This window comes from Pygocentrus nattereri, chromosome 16 (assembly GCF_015220715.1).
Source record: "Pygocentrus nattereri isolate fPygNat1 chromosome 16, fPygNat1.pri, whole genome shotgun sequence".
NCBI lineage: Eukaryota > Metazoa > Chordata > Actinopteri > Characiformes > Serrasalmidae > Pygocentrus > Pygocentrus nattereri.
Genome location: NC_051226.1, coordinates 38,406,401 through 38,429,932, shown reverse-complemented (window position 1 = coordinate 38,429,932; position 23,532 = coordinate 38,406,401). Strand labels below are relative to the sequence as shown.

General features: G+C 43.3%; 1 protein-coding gene across 2 annotated transcripts; it reads right to left on the bottom strand.

Annotated features, from left to right (window-relative positions):
* Positions 1-3,066: 3,066 nt before the first annotated feature.
* LOC108417063 lies at positions 3,067-18,579 on the bottom strand. 2 transcript variants are annotated; one of them, XM_037546310.1, is made up of 5 exons: positions 18,241-18,579; positions 13,525-13,664; positions 11,198-11,621; positions 10,620-10,820; positions 3,067-3,721 (listed from the first exon to the last, which is right to left on the bottom strand). In XM_037546310.1, the coding sequence occupies exons 1-5, from the start codon at positions 18,241-18,243 to the stop codon at positions 3,641-3,643; spliced, it is 849 nt and encodes a 282-aa protein (XP_037402207.1). In that variant the 5' UTR covers positions 18,244-18,579; the 3' UTR covers positions 3,067-3,640. The 2 variants fall into 2 exon arrangements, with proteins under 2 accessions (XP_037402207.1, XP_037402206.1); XM_037546309.1 differs by lacking the exon at positions 18,241-18,579 and adding an exon at positions 14,929-15,626.
* Positions 18,580-23,532: the final 4,953 nt, after the last annotated feature.

The following is a 23,532-nucleotide window of genomic DNA, read 5'->3' as shown; positions in this document are numbered from 1 at the left end:
TCGTCTTTCTAGTCTATTCAATTGAATGTAGGTTGAAAAGGATTTGCAAATCATCGTATTCTGTGTTTGTTTATGTTTTACCCAACGTCCCAACTTCACTGGAATTGAGGTTGTACATCCAGCTTTTGGAGCAACATCTGCTGCCATCCAAGCAGCGTCTTTTTCAGGGACGTCCTGCTTATTTCAGCAAGACGACGCCGAGCCACATTCTGCACGTGTTACAACAGCGTGGCTTCGTAGTAAAAGAGTGCGGGTACTAGACTGGCCTGCCTGCAGTCCAGACCGTCTCCCATTGAAAATGTGTGGCGCATTATGAAGCTCAAAATACGACAGCGGAGCCCCCCGGACTGCTGAGCAGCTGAAGCTGTACATCAAGCAGGAATGGGAAAGAATTCCACCTACAAAGCTTCAACAATCAGTGTCCTCAGTTCCCAAACGCTGATTGAGTGTTAAAGGAAAGGTGATGTAACACAGTGGGAAACACGCCCCTGTCCCAACTTCTCTGGAACGTGTTGCAGGCCTCAAATTCAAAATGAGTGAATATTTACAAAAACAATAAAGTTTATCTGTTTGAACATTAAATATCTGGTCCTTGTAGTGTGTTCAATTGAATATCGGTTGAAAAGGATTTGCAAAACATCGTATTGTGTTTTTATGTTTTACACAACGTCCCAACTTCACTGGAATTGGGGTTGTATGAGGTAATCAAACAAAGAAAGATTTCAGACTAACTTTGCTTACTTTTTCTTATTTGATGCAGCGCCGTGAGGGAGGCTTCAGACGTTCGTTGTCTTGCTGTCTGTCTCTCCCACATGTATATATACACTCACTGGCCATTTTAAGGTTCTCCTGACTTACAGATTGCAGTCGGTCTGACCACCACAAAGCAGGTATTATTTGGGTGGTGTATTGGACACAGCAGTTTTTCCACTCACTGTCCACTGTACTAGACACTCCTACCTTGTGGGTCCACCTTGTAGATGTAAAGTCAGAGACGACAGCTCATCTGCTGCTGCACAGTTTGTGTTGGTCATCAGGTGATTGTCCTTCATCGGTGGTCACAGGACGCTACTGGCATTTTTTTTTCGGTGTTCTCACTCCAGCAGAGACACTGAGGTGTTTACAACCAAGCCAGTGGTATTGCAGTACTGAGAGCAAAATATTATTATTATTATTATTATTATTAATACCTGCTCTGCAGTGATCCTGGTTGGGGTCCTGATCATTGATGAACGAGGTAAAAGGGTTATGGAGTTATTATGCAGAGAATCAGATCAACTACAAAGTGCATTTATAGACTAAATCCAGTGTCAAACACAAGGTCCACGGGCCAAGTGAGGGCCGTGACGCAGTCCTGTTGGGCCCTCGGAATTATTTAAATTTTCTGTTTTATCAGCCGGTTTCACCCAGAGATGCACCAGTTGACGTAAATGGTTCTAGGCCACATTAAGCGACCAAATTCGGCTTGCAACACTAGGGCTTTTGTGAACTGAACGAGGAATACAAATAATAAACATGTAAATATGCAGTGATGATAAACAAACTAAACAAAAAGACGCAGCCATAAAAGATGTTATAAAATATCCACACTATATAACTGCCGGGTATATACACTCATATACACCTACACACCATGTTTATATCAGGGTAATGTGGGTCAGACGTAAGAGCACAGTCACAAAACCAGTCCAGATGTAGTGGACAGGTCAGAAACATACTTTAGCCCCATAAAATGGGCACTAAGGCACACATGTGATCACAAACCTGATGAAAGGTTGATGCGTCAAAAGGAGCTTATCATGTTAAAAATGGTAAAATCATGGTAAAAAGTCCCAATTGCATATAATCAAAGCAGTTCAAAAGGATGGAAGTACACGGTTTTCTATATCTTACCATATACACCGCTGCAGGACGTGAATGGGTCCTCTTGTATATATTAACGCTTATTTCACATTATTTATCATGAGTGCAGTGCGACTTATTTTATAGCTGAAGAGTTTGAGACCTGCTGATGTTTCATCAACAGGACTTTATGTTCACTGTGTTTATCTCCTCTGGGTGTTTATCCACACCTCAGCACCTAGATGGCGATGTTGCTTCATTACCTAAGAGGAGAGAAACGCTCCCAGTTTTCCGTTTAGTTCCACATCCCTGCCTTTACGCTTATTCCAGTGTTGTAGTGAAGACCACCTCAGTCAAGCCCAAGGCAAGACAAGAAACAGACACTAAGAGAATTAGGAGGTGTAGCAGGAGCCGGGAATTCACAGTGAAAAGGCTGCAGGGTTTAATAACGAGTTTCTTTTCAGCAAATATTTAAGTTTGTCGTCTCAGAAATCCGGAGACGTCTTCAGCAGACATAATAAAACACGCTATGAAAAGTTCAAACATAAAGCCTTTACTGATCTGTTACAAATGTGTTAAGCTGTGTATTTGATTTCTCAAAGTATTTGAAAATTAAAATAATGAAAAAAGCATTTTTACAACACCAGGGACATTTTCTTAGCTAAACCAAAGAAATAAAAGAATATGTAAAAGATTACAAAATAGAAAGTAAAAAAAATAGAAATACAAAGAAGGAAAAAAAATACAAGATCATTAAAGTACATCTATATAACTTTCTTTACCATAGGAAGCAAACTTAACTGACCTAGCGAGCTCACCTGACTGGAAATTGTATTTATGTTTAATGTATTAATGTTTTATACGTACATGTGGTTTCAAACGTTGTGAATGAGGAGGTTACAGTGAGGGCCAGATCATGTAGATCAATGAGGAGGGACAATAAACCTTGCAAACCTGACAGTCATGTGGATGAACATGACTAAACATGAACTTGAACAAAGAGAGCCTCTGTTGTTGGGCTGTTGAAAGTTGTGAAGCAGAGATGATGGAATAGAATTAACAACCATTTGTCACTGTGAAATAATAGCTCTGCATTTAACCCATCCGTGCAGTGAAACACCCACACACTAGGGGGCAGTGAGCACACTTGCCCGGAGTGGTGGGCAGCCCTATCCACAGCACCCAGGGAGCATCACTCCCTGTGACTTCAGTCACAGACTGTCAGCTGAGGGGATCGAACCGGTGACCTTCCGGTCACAGGGCTGGTTCACTAACCTCCAGCCCACGACTGCCCCTGAAGATGATGGTGTACAGCACCAAGTTTGGGCATGAATCAACCAGAAAGTCTTATAAACATCACTTTCAGCAACATGAGAGCTGCAGACATGAACACCAGTGTTTACTCTAAGGCCCAAAACTATGCAGATGGGTTTCACGAGTAGTTGCATTCAAAAATGATCCATTATATAGTCCTATAGGAATGAACTGAATCAGTAACAAAGCAGGAAACTGAATCAGTGATGGAGGAATGAACTGAATCATTGACGGAGGAGGAAACTGATTCAGTGATGCAGGGAACTAAAATCAGTGACAGAGAAATTAACTGAATCGCTGAATCAGTAACAGAACAGAAAACTGAATCAGTAGCAGAATAGAAAATTGAATGAGTAACAGTGGAGAGAATTGAATCAGTGACAGGACAGAACAAAAACATTAACAGTAATGGCTGAAAGAAGCTAAAATAATCCCAAAGTTATTGGTTGGAAGGAATGTCTTCGAGCTGCACACCATTTACCACTTAAACAGCATGTTCATCGTCTTGAGCATCGGGGTTGGGAGCGGGGTTCGGGTTGGGTTCGGCAGGGGTCTGAGCACTCCGCTGGAGAAGCAATAGAAACAAGACACGGTTAAGATTAATGACAATGAGAATATAACACTGAGGAGATGCTCCCAAATTGTGCAGGTTTTAAGTGCTTTTAAGCATTTCACCCTCTACAGTGCATAATGTGAGATTAAAAAATATTGAGAGAATTCAGAGAAATCTCTGATCAGCAAGGTCAAAAAACACAACTGAATGCCTTTGAACTTCCATCCCTCAAACAGCCCTGCAGTAAAAACTGCAAGCCCTGATTATCCCATGGCTTTTATGGGTACGTGCCCGAGCCACTGGGTGGCCCCCATAAGAATTAAGACAAAACTTACAGGCAGTGGGAGTTACTGAGCTCTGCTAAAGCCTGAGTAGACTGATAAATCAATGTGATCGGTTATTAATCTCAGCGTTACTGAGCTCTGCTAAAGTCTGAGTAGACTGATAAATCAATGTGATCGGTTATTAATCTCAGCGTTACTGAGCTCTGCTAAAGTCTGAGTAGACTGATAAATCAATGTGATCGGTTATTAATCTCAGCGTTACTGAGCTCTGCTAAAGCCTGAGTAGACTGATAAATCAATGTGATCGGTTATTAATCTCAGTGTTACTGAGCTCTGCTAAAGCCTGAGTAGACTGATAAATCAATGTGATCGGTTATTCAAGGATTCAAGGAGATTTTATTGTCATTCGCATCACATGGTACATGAGGTGGAACGAAATTAAGATCTCATGGTCCAGTTTACACCCAAGAGCTGTTATTAAAATAGATAAATATATAGAAGTACACAAGAGAGGGAGAGTAGGAAGCTAGCAGCAATATGAAGTCCAGAGTGCAAGTTGCTATAGCAGCATGATATTGACTTAGAGCAGTGGATAAAGTGTCTAGATAAAGTGTCTCAGTGCGGTTTAAAGTGACAGTGCCTGTAACAGTACTTGTTCTTGTAAGTGTCAGTTGGAATTTAGGAGCCTTACAGCTTCTGGTATGAAGCTGTTTCTGAGTCTGGTTGTTTTGCACTTGATGCTCCGCAGCCTCCTGCCTGAGGGGAGCGGGACAAAAAGTGCATGTGCTGGGATCCTTCCTGATGCAGGTAGCCCTTTTCCTGCATCTGGAGGTGTAAATGTCTGTGGTGCTGGGGAGGCTGACTCCAGCAATCCTCTGTGCAGCCTTCACCACCCTCTGCAGTGCTTTCCTATCTGCAGCAGAGCAGCTTCCATGCCACACGTTGATGCTGGAGCACACGACGCTCTCCACCACACATCTGTAGAAGGAGGTGAGGACTGCCCTCCCGAGTCCAGCTCGTCTCAGCCTCCTGAGGAAGTAGAGCCGCTGATGTGCCTTCCTGACCAGAGTGGAAGTGTTGTTGCTCCAGGTGAGGTTGCTGCTCAGGTGCACACCCAAGTACCTGTAGCTGTCGACCACTTCCACCTCAGAACCTCCAATGTGCAGAGGGAGGTGGTCATGATGGCCCCTTCTGAAGTCCACAATCATCTCCTTCGTCTTCTTTACGTTGATGCAGAGGTTGTTTTCTCTGCACCAACCCTCCAGGTGTTCCACCTCCTGCCTGTAGTTGGACTCATCTCTGTTTGTGATGCATCCAACCACTGCTGTGTCGTCCGCAAACTTCACAATATGACAGCCTGGATGGATAGGTGAGCAGTCATATGTAAGCAGTGTAAACAGGAGGGGGCTCAACACACAGCCCTGAGGGGAGCCAGTGCTGAGGGTTATGGTGGGGGAGGAGATGTTGTGGATCCTCACAGACTGCGGCCTGTTGGTCAGGAAGTCTAGGACCCAGTTGCACATGGAAGAGCTCAGTCCAAGTGAGGAGAGTTTTGTTATCAGGGTCTGAGGAATCATGGTGTTGAAAGCAGATGTGAAGTCCACAAAGAGCATACGAACATAGGAATCCTTCTGCTCCAGGTGGGTGAGGGCAGTGTGGACCACAGAGGAGATGGCATCCTCTGTGGATCGATTCCTCCTGTACGCATACTGGTGTGGATCCACAGTGACGTTGATAGTGGCTTTGATGTGGGTCTGAACCAGTCTTTCAAAGCACTTTGTTACTATCGGTGTGAGGGCCACTGGCCGGTAGTCATTTAGACCCGTCACTGCAGAGCTCTTGGGGACCGGGATGATGGTGGCAGTCTTCATGCAAGAGGGGACTGCTGCCTGGATGAGGGAGGCGTTAAAGATGTCCGCCAGGACGTCCGAGAGCTGGTCGGCGCAGTCTCTTAGCACCCTTCCGGGGATGTTGTCCGGGCCAGCAGCTTTCCGGGGGTTGATCCTCCTCAGCGTCCTCCTTACTTCTGCTGGTGTCACGCTGAGGGGCTCCTCTCCTGGTGAGTGTGTGAGTTTGGTGCTGGGGGGGGGGGGGGGTGTCAGGATTCTCAAAGCGGGCGTAGAACTTGTTGAGAGCCTCTGGCAGGGATGGGTCTTTGGAGCTTTGTGCAACGTTGGATTTGTAGTCCGTGATGCACTTGATGCCCCTCCACATACTCTGTGGATCCTGGGAGGAAAAGTGTCCCTGGATTTTCAGAGCATATGCTGCTTTTGCCCTCTTGACTCCAACAGTCAGCTCTCTTCTAGCCCTCCTGAGTTCACCTGAGTCCCCAGACCTGAAGGCAGCATCCCTGGCTTTCAGCAGAGAACGCACCTCTGCGTTCAGCCAGGGCTTCTGGTTCGGGTAGCAAGTCACAGTCTTGGTGGTAGTGACATCCTCCGTGCACTTGCTGATGTACCCGAGAACAGCAGATGTGTACTCCTCCAGGTCCAGCTCCCCCTCACACTCAGCAGCCTCCCTGAAGACCTGCCAGTCTGTGCAGCCGAAGCAGTCCTGCAGCACAGCGTCGCCGGGCCACACAGTGATGGTCTTCTGTGTGGGTTTGGAGCGACGCAGTGGGGGGTGGTATGCAGGGGCCAGCATGATTGAGATGTGGTCGGAGAGCCCGAGGTGGGGGCGGGGGAAGGCTCTGTACGCATCCCTCACGTTGGTGTAAACACGGTCCAGCGTGTTATTACCTCGCGTTGGGATGTTGACGTGTTAGTGTTACTTAGCTCTGCTAAAGCCTGAGTAGACTGATAAATCAATGTGATCGGTTATTAATCTCAGCGTTACTGAGCTCTGCTAAAGCCTGAGTAGACTGATAAATCAATGTGATCGGTTATTAATCTCAGCGTTACTGAGCTCTGCTAAAGCCTGAGTAGACTGATAAATCAATGTGATCGGTTATTAATCTCAGCGTTACTGAGCTCTGCTAAAGCCTGAGTACACTGATAAATCAATGTGATCGGTTATTAATCTCAGCGTTACTGAGCTCTGCTAAAGTCTGAGTAGACTGATAAATCAATGTGATCGGTTATTAATCTCAGTGTTACTGAGCTCTGCTAAAGCCTGAGTAGACTGATAAATCAATGTGATCGGTTATTAATCTCAGTGTTACTGAGCTCTGCTAAAGCCTTTCTGTAGTCCTGCCCTTCGTTTTTGTAACTCCGCCCCTGATTGTTTTCACCTGTCCCTCGTTTTCCCTGTATACTTGAGCCCTGTGTTTGGTGCTTGTGTTTGCCGGTCTTTGTTTGATGTCTTGGTCTCCGTTTGTTGTGTTGATTCTGGTTTTTCTGTCTGTCCCCCGATCTGTCCGTGTTGGCTATATGAACCTGCACTGTTTTGACCACGACCCTGGATTTGCCCCTAATAAATCTCGCTTATCTCAGCACATGCATCCGCCTCCTCGCTCCCCGTTACACATATAGATAGATAGATAGATAGATAGATAGATAGATAGATAGATAGATAAATAGACAGATAAATAGACAGATAAATAGACAGATAAATAGACAGATAAATAGACAGACAGACAGACAGATAGATAGATAGACAGACAGACAGACAGGTGTGTGTGTGTGTATATACACTGCTCAAAAAAATAAAGGGAACACTTAAACAACACAATATAACTCCAAGTAAATCAAACTTCTGTGAAATCAAACTGTCTACTTAGGAAGCAACACTGACAATCAATTTCACAGGTGTTGTGCAAATGGAATAAACAACAGGTGGAGATTATTGGCAATTAGCAAGACACACTCAATAAAGGAGTGGTTCTGCAGGTGGGACCACAGACCACTTCTCAGTACCTCTCTGCTTTCTGGCTGATGTTTTGGTCACTTTTGAATGTTGATGGTGCTTTCACACTCGTGGTAGCAGGAGACGGACTCTACAACCCACACAAGTGGCTCAGGTAGTGCAGCTCATCCAGGATGGCACATCCATACGAGCTGTGGTAAGAAGGTTTGCTGTGTCTGTCAGCGTAGTGTCCAGAGGCTGGAGGCGCTACCAGGAGACAGGCCAGTACACCAGGAGACGTGGAGGAGGCCGTAGGAGGGCAACAACCCAGCAGCAGGACCGCTACTTCCGCCTTTGTGCAAGAAGGAACAGGAGGAGCACTGCCAGAGCCCTGCAAAATGACCTACAGCAGGCCACAGATGTGCATGTGTCTGCACAAACGGTTAGAAACCGACTCCATGAGGATGGTATGAGGGCCCGACGTCCACAGATGGGGGTTGTGCTCACAGCCCAACACCGTGCAGGACGCTTGGCATTTTCCAGAGAACTCCAAGATTGCAAATTGGCCACTGGCGCCCTGTGATCTTCACAGATGAAAGCAGGTTCACACTGAGCACATGTGACAGACGTGACAGAGTCTGGAGACGCCGTGGAGAGCGATCTGCTGCCTGCAACATCCTTCAGCATGACCGGTTTGGCAGTGGGTCAGTGATGGTGTGGGGGGGCATTTCTTTGGAGGGCCGCTCAGCCCTCCATGTGCTCGCCAGAGGTAGCCTGACTGCCATTAGGTACCGAGATGAGATCCTCAGACCCCTTGTGAGACCATCTGCTGGTGCAGTTGGCCCTGGGTTCCTCCTAATGCAGGACAATGCTAGACCTCATGTGGCTGGAGTGTGTCAGCAGTTTCTGCAAGATGAAGGCATTGAAGCTATGGACTGGCCCGCCCATTCCCCAGACCTGAATCTGATTGAGCACATCTGGGACATCATGTCTCGCTCCATCCACCAACGCCACGTTGCACCACAGACTGTCCAGGAGTTGGCGGATGCTTTAGTCCAGGTCTGGGAGGAGATCCCTCAGGAGACCATCCTCCACCTCATCAGGAGCTGCCCAGACGTTGTAGGGAGGTCATACAGGCACGAGGCTCAGTGTTGTGTGTGTGTGTGTGTGTGTGTGTGTGTGTGTGTGTGTGTGTGTGTGTGTGTGTGTGGCCTCCACATTTTGACTTGTTTTAAGGACATTACATCAAAGTTGGATCAGCCTGTCGTGTGTTTTTCCACTTTAATTTTGTGTGTGACTCCAAATCCAGGCCTCCACTGGTTAATAAATTTGATTTCAACTGATTTTTGTGATTTTGTTGTCGGCACATTCAACTTTGTACAGAACAAAGTATTCAATGAGAATTTCATTCATTCAGATCTAGGAGGTGTTAGTGTTCCCCATTTATTTTTCTTGGTATGTACAAAACTTCATATCTGCATTTTTGACATTTTCCAGTCTTTGAAGTAATTTGAAAAGGCCTGTAGTTTTTTACATCATGTGTAAATTTCATGATGAAGGGACCGAAAGAACCAACCCTAAATGACTTGGAGAAAACTCTGGTTCCATTGACTTACACTACAAGTAAAGTAGGTTTTTCTTCTCCTGTAAGCTTACTATTTTGGAAATATGAGGTTTTGTTCCAACAGCAGTGAGATATATCTAAAGCTATATATATATATATATAAACTAGCTGTGGCCCCTCAAACACATCTGTACCTGATAGCCATTGTCAGTTGGTGGATCATTGAACCTTTGGGGCTGTTGTGCTGCTAGTGGTCCACAGGCTACTTTGAACGTGAGTAAATTCCCACTGAATAACTGGCTTCATTTATAAAAGATTTGCATACAACCTGACGTATAAACCTTTGGTAGCCAGCTTCTGGCACAGAAGCAGACAGGATTAGACAAGGGAGCAAAACTAAATACCTAGAGGGCACAGCTTCTTTCACCTGCCCACTGGATTTACCTCAGTAGAAATATAGCCTATAACATTAAAACCAAAAAGGCCTCAGCTGTCACTAATGGATGAGAGTTACCACGACTTAGTCAGATACTGCATATCACATGGCTCAGCTGAAGGGAGACAGCGCACAGCAGTGAGCAATGAACTCTTATGAAAGTTTAAAGTGAGTGGTGCAGCTTTCTAAGTGTTGACACTGTCATGTGATGCTCTCGCTCTCTCTGGATGGGTAGGATGACCCTTCCTGCCACCCATCGCTCAGTGTGATGCCAGCCAGTGAAGCCTAAAAGATGCCTTCGGGTACTAATGGGTGGAAGTGTATACAACTAAACAAGAGGAATTATTGGAAAAAAAAGTCTTCACTAATTATTATGAAAAAAAAAAATATTATTGGTGCAAGTTAAACTTCTCTTCTGTGGTAAAAAGCACTTGATTTTACACTCATTCAGGGATGAAGGTATGTGTTCTTGTTGGATCATTATGTTTAAAATCTGCCTTTTTTGGGGTCCAAAAGACAGAATACAAATAAAAATATGCAGCTGAATCTTTTATTAAAGCCCAAAATATCACTTGTTGTGGATGTGGTTTAAGTAATATATTTATTTTAGCTCATTTTCATCAAGTGTGATTTAATTTGAATTGGCCGTACGTGTTATGAGCCAAATATTAAGAGCAACAAACGGTGTGTGTGAAATAAATGAACAAAAAAACTGTTAAAAAACGATTTAAGTGGTTCAGGTGTACAGTTCAAGCCAACAAGAGGAGGATCTGCTGAACAGGAAAGTTGAAGTCGGGATTTGGAAGGTACTGATGGAGAGAAAGAAAAGCTGATAATACTCACAGAAATAACTGTGTAGTCAGAGGAGTTTAACTTCTTTTCCTGTGTGTTGCCCACTTTGACGTGAGTGATCTTGATCTCCTGGCCTGCCATAAGTGGCTCGGTTGCTGCCTCCTTCTGGAGTAACACTGTCACCCTGACACCAGCCTCCTCAATCACAATATCTCTCACAGGGATTCCCTGAATCAGCCGGGGAGCGCTCGGCTAAAGAGGAAAAACAGAGTGAGGACAATAATAACTACCAATAGAGTGCCAGGGAAAGAGTGACACTCCTCAAAGATTGAATAATACTAATGATTATTTAATTATTAATTTAATTTTATTAACATTCTGCGCATCCCTACCATCATCACATCTGCATTAGAGAAAGTTAGTAACCTGTGATATAAATAATAAAAAAATAAACACGTTTTAAGGGCTCCGGAACATCTCTAAGAGTTTGAGAGAGAATCCAGATTCAGGCCTCTGTATCTGGATCACTTTGACTTCCCATTTTTCCCTCTTTTTAAGGTAGTAAACCAAGAGTGAACTGACCTTGAGGAACATGAACAAACTGATGAACCAGGAATCATAATACTTACTGAAACAACTTTTCCTGTCAGGGTTATGTAGCCCTTTTTCAGGTAAAGTCCTGGATCATTCAGAGCTGCTCTCTCTGAAGAAGGACTGATGCTCTCTTTCACTTTACAAATTAATTTCTCATCCAGCTGCAGTGGATCCATCCGGAGCACTTCTGTTTCATTTCCCAGGATCATTTCAGAGACTGGATGGTCCTCCTTCACTGTGGCGTTTTCTATAATGTAAGTCTTTCCCTCCTGTAGCTTAGAGATCTGATCCCCTTTAAGAGTAATCCGATAAACTGTAGTACCATCAGAGACGGAACACAGAGCCACATCTTCTCTCTCCGTGACTCTTACAGAGTTTCCGGAAAAGTGATATGTACTCGCGCGCTGCACAGTGCGCTTTACCGCACAGCGTACTCTGTACACTGAAGATGTTTCTGTCCTGGGGAGACAAAAAAATTAAAAATTAATGAAGTTTTGCCTAATTTCATATTTAAATTTAAATATACTGTATATATATTTCTGTATTTTTTAATAGATGTTTTTATCACTGCTGTCGGAACAAAACCTCGTATCTCAAAAATGGTCACTTTACAGGAGAAGGAAAAAACGTATATTACTTTCAATGTAAGTCAGTGGAACCAGATTATTTTCCAAGTCATTTTTGGCCATTTACTTTGGTCCATCCTTCATGAAATTTACACAACATGCATTTTCAAATTATGTCAAAAACATAATGTCATTTGGTAGAAACACTGACTTAGGTTAATTTTTCTTGACCGAATACAACCCCTGGCAAAAATTCTTCCAATTGTTTAATTTTGTGGAAAAAAAGTTCATCAAAGAGACTTAAGAAACCAATAAAAACAGGAAAGAAATATCATTGTTGTAATCAGTCACACTTGTATTTTTAGACCAACAAGAGGAAAAAAAATATGGAATGACTAAATTCTGAGAAATATTATGGAATCACTCTGTAATTTGCAGTTCTAAAACAAACACCTGATTAAATCTGCTAGTTAGTCTTCAGTTAAAACCGAGTGCTCACACCTTGGAGAGCTGTTGCACTAAGTGGATAGACATGAATCACAGCTGCAACACAAGAGATGTCAGTAGAAACAAAGGAGAGATTTATAAAACTTCTTCAAGAAGGTAAATCATCACGGAATGTTGCAAAAGATGTTGATTGTTCCCAGTCGGCTGTGTCTAAAATCTGGACCAAGTACAAACAAGATGGGAAGGTTGTAAAAGGGCATTCAATAAATGCCAAAGTCTACATTGAAATTTTGGACACGTTTCTTATTCCATCAGCTGAAAGGATGTTTGATGATGACAAGGCATCCCATAATACAAGTTTAATACCAGGGGTTGTATTCAACTGATTACACCAGTAACACCAACGAAAATGCAAATAACACACTAAGCATTGTTACTAATCTAAACCCTGATACTCCCAGTTTACTCAGCATATCTACACACTGAACCTTGAACTTCATGATGCTTGATGATAATAGTGGGCCTCATTCATCAACCGTTCATAAGGATACATTTCTTCTTAAAACCCATTTATGCAGTGTTTAAAAGGTTCTGACAGTCAGCAATGTTTTCTTATTTGTACATAAGTAAGAACAGAATCTACACACACTCGAGCACAAAGTTGAGTACAGTATGCTCTTTAAGACCACAACATGAGTCTGATGTAGACTTTTTCTCAAGAACACATTTAAGGAAAAACAAGATATTGGTGGAGAATGTGTGAGATAAATGCCTGAATGAATAATAAAGATGCTGTAAAAACCTGCTTTAATGAAAAGTCCATAATGACCTCAGATATAGTATTTGGTATTGGAATTTATAGGTTATAATAAGATTTTTTTAAATCTATAGATGATTATTCTACTAATGCAATCTTTCATTTTCAAAACATCCTCTCTAGTTGCTCTGTGTCTTCACATTGTAACACAACTAACAAGAATACAAGAAACAGATAAGAAACCAGAAAGTAATTTGAACAAAATTGATTGATTGTGTTTAACTGAATAAACAAAAGAAGACAAATGTGACAAAAGAACAGTTGAGAAAGACTCTGCTCACACCTGTGAAAAAAGAGCCATCATAAATAAAACATACTGTTACATTCTTGGATGTATCAACAACTAAATGATCTTGTTTGGTCCAAGTTGAATTTAATAGAATTTAAACTGAATTTGGCTTGGCAGTCTCAGTTAGTCATCTAAATTTGTATCTGTTTATTGTCTCATCAATTTATTAATAATATATTGAACTTCTAGCTTGCTGTTATAGCTATAGTGACTACAAATAAATGACCACGAGGAACAACAGACCTGCTGGCTATACATTCTTCAAAGAATTCATCACAGCATCCACAACAGGATCCAACCCAGCATCTGGCACAGCATCTGCCACAGCAACGATCAATCACTGCTACAATCAGGATGAAGGCAATGACACCCAAAGCTGTAATCTGGAAAAAAGACAGCACAGTACTGTCAGTATGTCCATATATATATATATACTGTTTTTAATGCAGTGCTGCCTGAGGGCCCAAAGATCACGGCCAGCAGATACTGGTGTTCAGCCTCGTCCCTCACAGACAGAGATTTCTCCAGATTCTCTGAGTCTTTAATGATATTCTGCACCGTAGACGATGGAAAGCAGAAGCTCTTTGCTGTTTTATGTTTATTCTTGAGTTGTTGCTCTATTTGATGGTGCAGTCTTTCACAGAGTGGTGACCCCTCCTCCTCTTTACTTCTGAAAGACTCCGCCTCTCTGAGACGCTCTTTATACCCAGTCACGTTAATGACCTGTTGCCAAACAACCAACTGGTGTTTTTTTAGCATCACACAGCTTTACCAATGTTTTGTTCCCCTGTCCCAACTTTTTGGAATGTGTTGGCATCTAATTTGAAAATGGGCAAATATTTTTCACTTTTAACATTTAATGTTATCTTTGTACTGTTTTCAATTAAATACAGGGTTTAATCAGGTTTGATTTGCAAATCATTGCATTGTGTTTTTATTTATATTTTGCACAGTGTCCCAACTTTGTGAAAATGGGGTTGTACTTGATGGGTGGTGTCTGACTTTTGCACTTTTTGTGACTGAATACTGTAAGCAGGGAAGGTTCTCCACCCAGACATGAATAAAAGCTTTCTTCAGTGCTGAAGTACTGAGGTGGATACTAAACCAATCATGTTTCCTTTGAAAATATTTTTGCCCACCTTCTCAGTGTTCTATTAATCTATTAATTTTAGATGACAAATTTCACATATATGCATGTAATATAATGTAGCTGATCGAAAAATAAAATAAAAAACATTCCAAATGCTATTTCTGCTGTTTGTTTGTTAGTTTGCCTCATCATTTCATGTTAGTTAGGTAACAAATGTTTCAAAATGAGAAGTTATTAACTGCAATGTCCCTTTAATTATAAAATTATGTTATTGCTGCCAAAAATGTAATTAGGCTACATAAGTTGTTAACGTAATTAATGCCTTTTATTTAGTGGTCTAATATGAGTTTTTTGGGGGGCTTATAAGCCATTAGAATATATGCCTTTCAATGATTTATGGAGAAAATTTGAAAAATCAATTGACTTCTCTTTTAAGTAAAAGTAGCATAGATAGATAGATAGATAGATAGATAGATAGATAGATAGATAGATAGATAGATAGATAGATAGATAGATACTTTATTGATCCCGAAGGAAATCTAGGAAATTTAGCTTACCTTAGATACGTAAATTGTAAATTTCTCCCTGGAAGTCGTTGTTGAGTCACACTCGCACAATATTTTTACACAGGCCAAATATTTGCCATCACCAAAGAACAAGACCAGCCAAACAACAAGTGGAACTGTACAGGTCAGAAATTTCGCGCAGCATGTATAACCGCATTTGGAACAATTCTGATGCTGTGGAGTTCCAGAATCAGACCAGATGTTGGACTTCCACAAGTAAACGCCAAAGGCAATGGCAAGAATCAGAGGTATCATCAAGTAAAAAAGGAAAAATGCGGTAGCAAATTTACATCCACAAGGGCACACGAAGTCTTGCTCAACGAATTTTTCTAAAACAACAAGAACAAGGTTGATCATCCCAAAGCTACGCCATGGGTGGTCTTGCAATAGTACAATAAGTCTTGATAATACCATTTTTAAGGAATATAGCACAAAACTGCCAACATGGAATCTAAACGGGTCCTGCAGTGCTGAGATCAGCTTTAAGCCTGATACAGACTGCTCTGCGACAATATGGTAAGGTCACATTTCTACAAGAGAAAAACAGGAAGCTGTGTCGTCATCATCACAGACAGACACTGCTGGTGATGCTTGTGGATGCAGAGTTTGATATGACATTTGGTGATCATGCAAACAAGTTATTAACTAGTGCAATTCCTAGAGATTCCAGAAATTTCAGAGTTCACTGTCATTCCCATTTGAAGTGTAAGGAACTGACACAATCATCTTGGTTCCAAAACTCAGGACAGATGTAGCCCTTTAAAAGGAATTAAGTGATAAGTTCTGGTACATAAGTTTGATAAATAAATAATTATACAATAGTTGGGTTTATAGTTTATAAAAGTTGACATTTCCGGTTTTCTTAAAGTTAGATTGGAAGGTACTAGTTTGCCATGTGCGCAGTGCAACCAAGTTTACCTTGCCTGTCAGTAACCCTCTGTGCCTCACGCGATTTGACAGATCAATAGTTAACCTGTACGAGCCTTTAGTGATTGGTTCGGTGGGAGGGGGCGGGAAAGAGAGAAAAAAAACACGAACGAGGGAGAGACTGGGAGACCGAGAGGGCGTGTGTGTGGAGCAGCGACGGCACTACAAACGACATTTTCCAAGGTTTTTGGAGAAAAATAAGTTCATTACCTGCCCTAGGTTGTCGGTGCGATAGCCCTGTGTGAGTGGGTGACTTTATCTGCCAAACGCGGTCGGTTAGACGGCATTTAAGCAGCACCGAACTGCCGTATGTTTTGCCCGTGAGTAGCTCAGCTTCCAGTTGTAGGCTAGCGTGTCCAGTACAGCTACAGTGTAGTCTGACTAGCATCGAAGTTGACTAAAACAGTCAGACGTTCGTCCGTATCCAGTATCCTCTGCCGTTAACGAGGGACTGTTATCACTGCAACGGGAGAGCCGTCCCACACTGAGAGGAGGGGGTCGGAGCCGTTCGTTAATCCTGGCCGGTTGAACCTTCAACAGCCCAAGCAACTTCCCGCGGGGTCGGAGCCCCGGGCGTGAGTAACGAACCTTCCTTCCGAACTACTGAACCAAGATAACTTAAAGCTCGATACGTCACCCTTTTATTTCATTTTGTTGGCTCTACGGAGTGAAGCGGCCAGTGTGTTTACTGTTTTAAGGCCACCACGCACCCGAGCCACGAAACAGGCCTGCAACCGGTTCATTGGGTACATTGGGTTTTAGCCGCCATAAGCATATGCACTGCATGCTAGATATATGAAAACAAATGATTTGTTTCATTTAGTTATTACTGCACAAAGGTGAAGGTGTGCATTTTGTTCATCTTGGGAGTATGGTTAAGTGTTTATGGTGAATTGTACATTGTTTACATAATTGCTCCACTTGTCCTACGTTGTTAAACAGAACCAGAAAGGGGACAAGAAGTATTTAAACTGATAACCTTGCAAAGAATTAATCCAGAGAGAGAAAATAAGCAGCAATAAACTGAATTACAGTTTGAATCAAGCTAAAACGGGTGATATTGCTTTGTTTACAGTCTATTTAATTCACTAAGTACTATTGGTTACCTAGCAACATAATCCAGTCAATACTAAAGAGTTTTACAAATTTGGCATTTACTACTGGAACCCAAGCCCCCGTACTTATCTCGTAAACACATACATAAGTATTCACCGTAGAGGGAAAGGGGCGCTACACAGATAAAATAAGATTACTTGCTGAACAAGGCTTTTCCAGTTTGTTACTTGTTACTATATAAACAATATATATTATAATAAAAGTAAAAAAAAAATAAGATAAAAATATAAACTCTATCCTTCACAAAATAAAAAAAACAATATAAACAATTATAATACATAAAAAGCTCAAACTTTTACACTTGTGACCCCTGGTTACCTTATTTAATTACTCTTTTAGTAATCAACTCAACCTTCATAAGGCACACAGAAACGGTTTGAGGCTGAAGCGTAGAAAATTTATTAATAAATGAGAATAATCAACAATGCGGTCACAACCAATAACATTTAGAAAAGGAACATTTTATTAACAGGAAGTTACAGGGCCAAACTGCTAAAGCAGCTAATTTTTCCAAGACACTCCACCATAAACAATAAAAAAAGATTACTCTGGCAATTCTCCCACACATACAAAATCTGAACCCACAACAAGGCTGTTACCAATGGATTGCTGGATATTTGAAATTACGGTGGCAGTAAATATCGAGCAATTATTTCCCAAGGCCAGGTGTTCAACCCACAAGTATAACAGAAAATACACAAAACCCAAAACTAAATCCAAAATAAATAAGTACATCAATAAATAAATCCCAAATACAATAAAGCAAATGCACTCAAACACTCCACACAGTGACACAGCAAAAATAAATGGGGAGAACCTACTCTCAAGGGAGCAACCTGCCCCTTGGCAAACCAAGCAGAGATCATAACCAGAAAACAAGGAGGACAAAACAGTGGCTGTTTATCACTGGCTGGTCTGGGTCAATCCCATTAGCATCTGCACGCACACCCACAGCGGGCTCCTGAAGCGCCCACCCACAGCGGGCTCCTGAAGCGCCCACCCACAGCGGGCTCCTGAAGCGCCCACCCACAGCGGGCTCCTGAAGCGCCCACCCACAGCGGGCTCCTGAAGCTCCCACCCACAGCGGGCTCCTGAAGCTCCCACTTACAGCGGGCTCCTGAAGCTCCCACACACAGCGGGGTCCTGAAGCTCCCAAACTCACTGTTCAAATTGTGACTTCACATACAGAGGCAGCTGGCTCATCAGATAACACGTCCCCGTAGTCCACTTTAGTTATTCCAACACCAATAAAATTCTCACCATCTAGTTACTTTAAAACAGCTTCACCATCAACCTGCCTTTTCCCACCGGAGCTCGTGCATGCCGCCACGAGAACAAACGCTACTTTGCTTAATTCCCACGAGACTTTAAGCAGCGCGAGTCCGCGGACCGGCCGATCATGCCTGTCAAGTCCTCTCTTTCAAAGCCAACTATTGGGCTCTATGGGGCAAGCTACTGTCGATCTGCCATGTTCAGAAATAAAAGTCCCTATTTTAAATAAACAAAATCGCTCCCGGGCACCTCAAAATGTGTCTACTTGCCATATCCACCCCAACGTTGAAAGGTCACCGTCCCAGTGACTAAGTGAAACAACTGTCACCAAGGTCTTAAAAAAAAACAAAAAAACAAAAAAAAAAAAACACTGCATAGTACTAAGAGAGGGTTGAGCTGTAGCCCCCAAAAACCTCATGTTGGGATGCCACTGGTCGGGGTAAGTTGTGTGGGTTAGAATGCTGGCCTGCTATTCTACGGGCAGAATGCCTTAAGGGCACTGGTTCCTCTGATGGAGACATCCCACACTCTTGCTGGACACGGTCAACTTTTGTTTCTGGATCGTTAACTAATGCAGGGATGGCCTCCTGTCTCACCCACTGACCAGAATAGGAGTCATCCAGCTCTTCATTGCAACTTTCTGAACAAGACTCACTCCTTGATACAGGACTTACTCTGTCACCATCTACTTTAGACACCATTTGTCCAGGGACCACTCTCAGCTCTGTTCTGTGGAGGTTCTGGGTGGGACCCATACCCTCTACTGGGCGAATGGTGTAAACTCTCCCACTGTCATCCAGACACTTTACCACTTGATATGGTGTGCTGTCCCATGTGTCCTGGATTTTGTGACGACCTTGCATGTGATTCTTTCTATAAACTATGGTGCCACTAGGAAGTACAGGGGCAATTCCTTGCAATGAGGTTGGTTCTCTTCGCTTAGCTGCTGCTGTTAGTTGTCGCTCTGCACTCGCATAAGCAAAATGAAGGAATTCTTGTTGTTCTATCACCCAATCCTCTACAATACCTTCCACCATTTCTTCTTCCACCGTACCCAGTAGTGCATCAGTGGGTAATTGGGGTTTCCTTCCAAACATCAACTCGTACGGTGAGTGACCTGTCGACTGGTGCACCGTGGTGTTGTAGGCGAACAGTAATTGGGGTAGATGTTGTGGCCACCTTCGCTTTTTCTCAGCTGGCAAGGTTTGCAGCAGATCATGCATGGTCCGATTGAACCTCTCACATCGGCCGTTTCCAGCCGGGTGATAGGGGCTTGAACGGCTTTCCTCCACTCCGTATAGTTTACACAATGCCTTGAGCATCTCTCCTTCAGAGCATCGCCCTTGGTCTGAGTGTATTCGTTGTGGTACTCCATAGACATAAAACCACTTCTCTGTTAAGATGCGTACTACAGTACTTGCTTTTTAGTCAGCCGTAGGGAATGCTTGAGTAAATCTGGAGAAGACATCTGTCACCACTAGCATGTTCTCACGATCATCACTGGGCCTTTCAAGTAGGGTGAAATCTATGGCCAAAATTTCTAAAGGCTTGGAGGCCGACAAATGACCTGGAAAAGTTCGTACTTTTGGGATTATAGCTTTTGCTGCAACACAACGAGCACACTGCTGAACCCACTGTTCGATGTCCCTTCCCATCTGGGGCCAGTAACATCTCTGCCGCACCAAATATGCTGTGCATTCACACCCTTGGTGGCCGTGGTTGTCATCAAGAGCAGTTAAAACCTCTGGCCGTAAAGCTTCTGGTAGCAACAACTGCAGCAGTTCCTTGTGCTCCCCAGGCCTATGGGTCAGATGGTACAACACTCCCTCTTGATCCCTTATCTGTTTCCAGTGCTTGACCAGATCTAAGACTGGCTTCTTTTCTACTGCTCGCTCTTCAGGAGAAGGGGGTCGGCCTCACCCCCAATAAACCAGAAAAGCACTAATAGTTGGATCAGATGATTGGAGAGCTTTGAGATCTGCTTTTTGTCGTGTAGGAAAAGCACCAATACTTGAGGTATCACCAACACACAGGGAACTACCCGGTGGACTCAGACCAGTAGGTGGAACAGAAACCCCTGGGGAAACGTCTTCAATGTGAGAAGGTGCTGGCAGGTTGGCTTGTCTGGACAGAGCATCAGCAGCACTGTTCGTAGCTCCAGGGCGGTACTTCACTTGAAAATTGAAAAGGGCCAATTGTGAGGCCCAACGTTGCTCAACAGCTCCTAATTTGGCCGTCTGAAGATAGCTCAGAGGGTTGTTGTCAGTGAACACAGTAAACTCAGCTCCCAACAAGTATTCTCTGAATTTTTCAGTGACTGCCCATTTCAATCCCAAAAGCTCCAATTTCATAGAACTGTAGTTTGACATATTTCTTTCAGTAGGATGCAACCCCCTACTTGCATATGCCACCGGCTGTTTCTTGCCCTCTTGCTCTTGCGACAACACTGCTCCAAGACCCATATGACTTGCATCTACTTCTAAAATGAAGGGTTTGGAAAAGTCTGCATATGCCAACACAGGTGCCGTTACCAACTTGTCTTTCAGTAAGACAAATGCCTCCTCACACTTGTCATTCCAGTGCCCATTTAGCAGAGTCACTCCTGGTCTTGACTTGGTTCCTTGAAGGGCACCCACTAGTTTATGAAGTGGCGCAGCGTATCTGGCAAACTGATCGACAAATCGCCTATAATATGAGGCAAACCCTAGGAAAGATCGAAGCTCTTTTACTGTGGTTGGACGTCTCCACTCAGACACGGCAGTAATCTTATCAGGGTCAGTTGCTACCCCAGATGCAGAAATCACGTGGCCAAGGTAGCGAACTTCATTCTGAAAGAAATGACACTTCTCCAGTTTTAGCTTCAAATTATGCTGCTGTAACCTCCACAAAACCATCTCCAAATGCTGTAAATGGGACTCAAAAGAGGAAGAGAAGATTATATATCATCCAAATAAAGCAACAAAGATTGAAAGCGTTCATCTCCAAAAACACGTTCCATGAGTCGTTGGAAGGTACTTGGGGCATTGCAGAGCCCAAATAGCATCCTATTGAATTCGAGTAGGCCAAAAGGGGTGCAGAAAGCAGTTTTGTGCTTGTCCTCTTCAGCCATAAGAACTTGGTTGTATCCACTTGTCAGGTCAAGAGTGGAAAACAACTGTGCACCAGCCAAAGCATCCAAGGATTCCACGATCCGTGGCAATGGGTAAGCATCCTTCCTCGTCTTGGCATTCAACTGTCTAAAGTCAACACATAACTGCAAGGAGCTGTCCTTTTTCTGAACCACAACAATGGGAGAGGAATAGGGGCTACAGCTCACCCTCACAACATTCCTCTCTAAAAGCTCCTGAATATGTGCCTTAACTTGCTCATACCGGGAAGGTGGTAGTCTTCGATAACGCTGACGGACTGGGGCATCATCGGTCAATGGGATTTCGTGCTGAATTAAGGTGGTACACCCAAGATCACCCTCACTTTGGCTAAAAACTCCCCTATACTGTTGGAGCAGAGCTTTACCATCCTGTTCTTGTGCTAAAGATAAGGTAGGCCAAGAACCATTGGACAAATCCAATGGCTGACCTTCGACATGCAGTGACCTCACAACAGCAACACCCTCTTGATTTTCTACCCTTTCTTCAAAAATTACTGTCTGGCTGCTGGTTTGTAATTCTACACAAAATAGACTTCCCAGCACAGTACGAGGGGGTAACCACACATCCCTGGTCTCTACATTAACTACAGGTACATAGGTTTGTCCCTTACTAAAAGAGAGGTACGCTCTGGAGAGTAAAATGCCTGGTGGAAGTTTACTATTTCCCGGTTCCAACAACACTGACCTCAAGGATGACCCCACGTGCTGATTGCTGACCGCCCCCACTAGTTGGACTGAGCCTGCAGGAATACGGACCGCTGTTTGCCCTGCTACCTTCACTGGACCCAAGCAGCCACTGGGGGGCAGGCAAGCTAACTGCTGACATTCTTTAAACGCTTGCTTCCACTCATCCCCAACTGACTGTAAAGGAGGAGCCTGAAACAAAGAGCCATGTTGTTGAAACAATTCATGATAGCACTGATTAATCACATTCATGCCCAGTAATCCAGGTACCTTACGACTTTTGGGCTTTACTATGGAAGTCAGTGGGATCCCGGACCACTAAAACTCCCATGCCAACAAAGGTCCTACCTAATACTTGCAGATCCAACTCTAAATAGCCAATATAAGGGACCTCCAAGCCATTTGCTGCTCTAAACTGAAGCCAACGACATTCCTGTTAGAGTCTAGATGAAGACTGAAAGTGCTGATAAAAGAAACTTCCTGAAAGAGTAGTTAACATGGAGCCTGTGTCCAGTAAACAAGGAACCGACACCCCTCCCATGCACACATCAACGACTGGGCAAACTCCCATCAATCTGGATAGTTTACTGGATGGCAATATTGAGCCTTTAATATCCCGATCTGATGCTTGGCTCTTAACACCAGTGGGTATTAGTTTTCCTGTGGCTCAGAGGTGCTAGCTACCCTTCTTTAATTTCCATTAAAGATAAAAGAGAGTGAGAATACTCTCAAAGATTCCCCTTCTAACTGTATGCGTTGGAAAAATTGCTTCTGTAACCCAATATAAGATTGGGAACAACCATAGAGATCAAGTAAAATGGTAAAAATCCTTTCTGGATCATTCTTATCAGTAGCAGGGCGAAATTTTATTTCTGTCTTAGCCTCCCCATCCAGATGGTCATATATAAATAAGGCTTGCTCTAATGGTGACATGTGGCGACTCTCCAAGGACCAGCGTACCTCCTCAACCCAATCTTCTACAGTCAAAATATCTGTGGATTTATCAGAGAATCTAGGGCATTTTCTTTCTCTAGGAATGTATACAAACGGTTCTAATCTGGTTTGACTAGGTTCTGGGGGAAAACTAGCCCTAGCATCCTCCATGCTACTGGTGCTAGCACCCACATTAACACCTTCAGCTGCTTTCAACCTGTCATTTTCAGCTTGCAACTGTTGCACACGCTCAGTCAATGCCCTAAATTGCTCTTCCATATCAGCAGTAGATAAAGACATGTAACCCCAAAATAACACACCAAATAAAAGAAAAAAACATTGCTGGAAACAGTCCTTTGTACAATTTCTTGATAGAGACTTCTTGGGTAGCGTGTTCCACAGCCCCATCTGGATCTGATGACAACCACTGTTTTGTTCCTCCCTTTCTCTGCCAAAATCACTCTATACTGTAACCCGAAAAAATTCCTATTTCAGTGAGTGTCCTGAAAAATAAA

What these genes read in the sequence shown, in the direction of transcription:
- LOC108417063 (XM_037546309.1), bottom strand. Translation starts at nt 15,351, where the DNA reads ATGGTATTATCAAGACTTATTGTACTATTGCAAGACCACCCATGGCGT. An exon ending in GAAGAATGTATAGCCAGCAG is followed by an intron (nt 11,622 to 13,524) that starts GTCTGTTGTTCC and finishes TTGTCTCCCCAG; the next exon opens with GACAGAAACATCTTCAGTGT. An exon ending in CTGACTACACAGTTATTTCT is followed by an intron (nt 3,722 to 10,619) that starts GTGAGTATTATC and finishes TTGCTTCTCCAG; the next exon opens with CGGAGTGCTCAGACCCCTGC.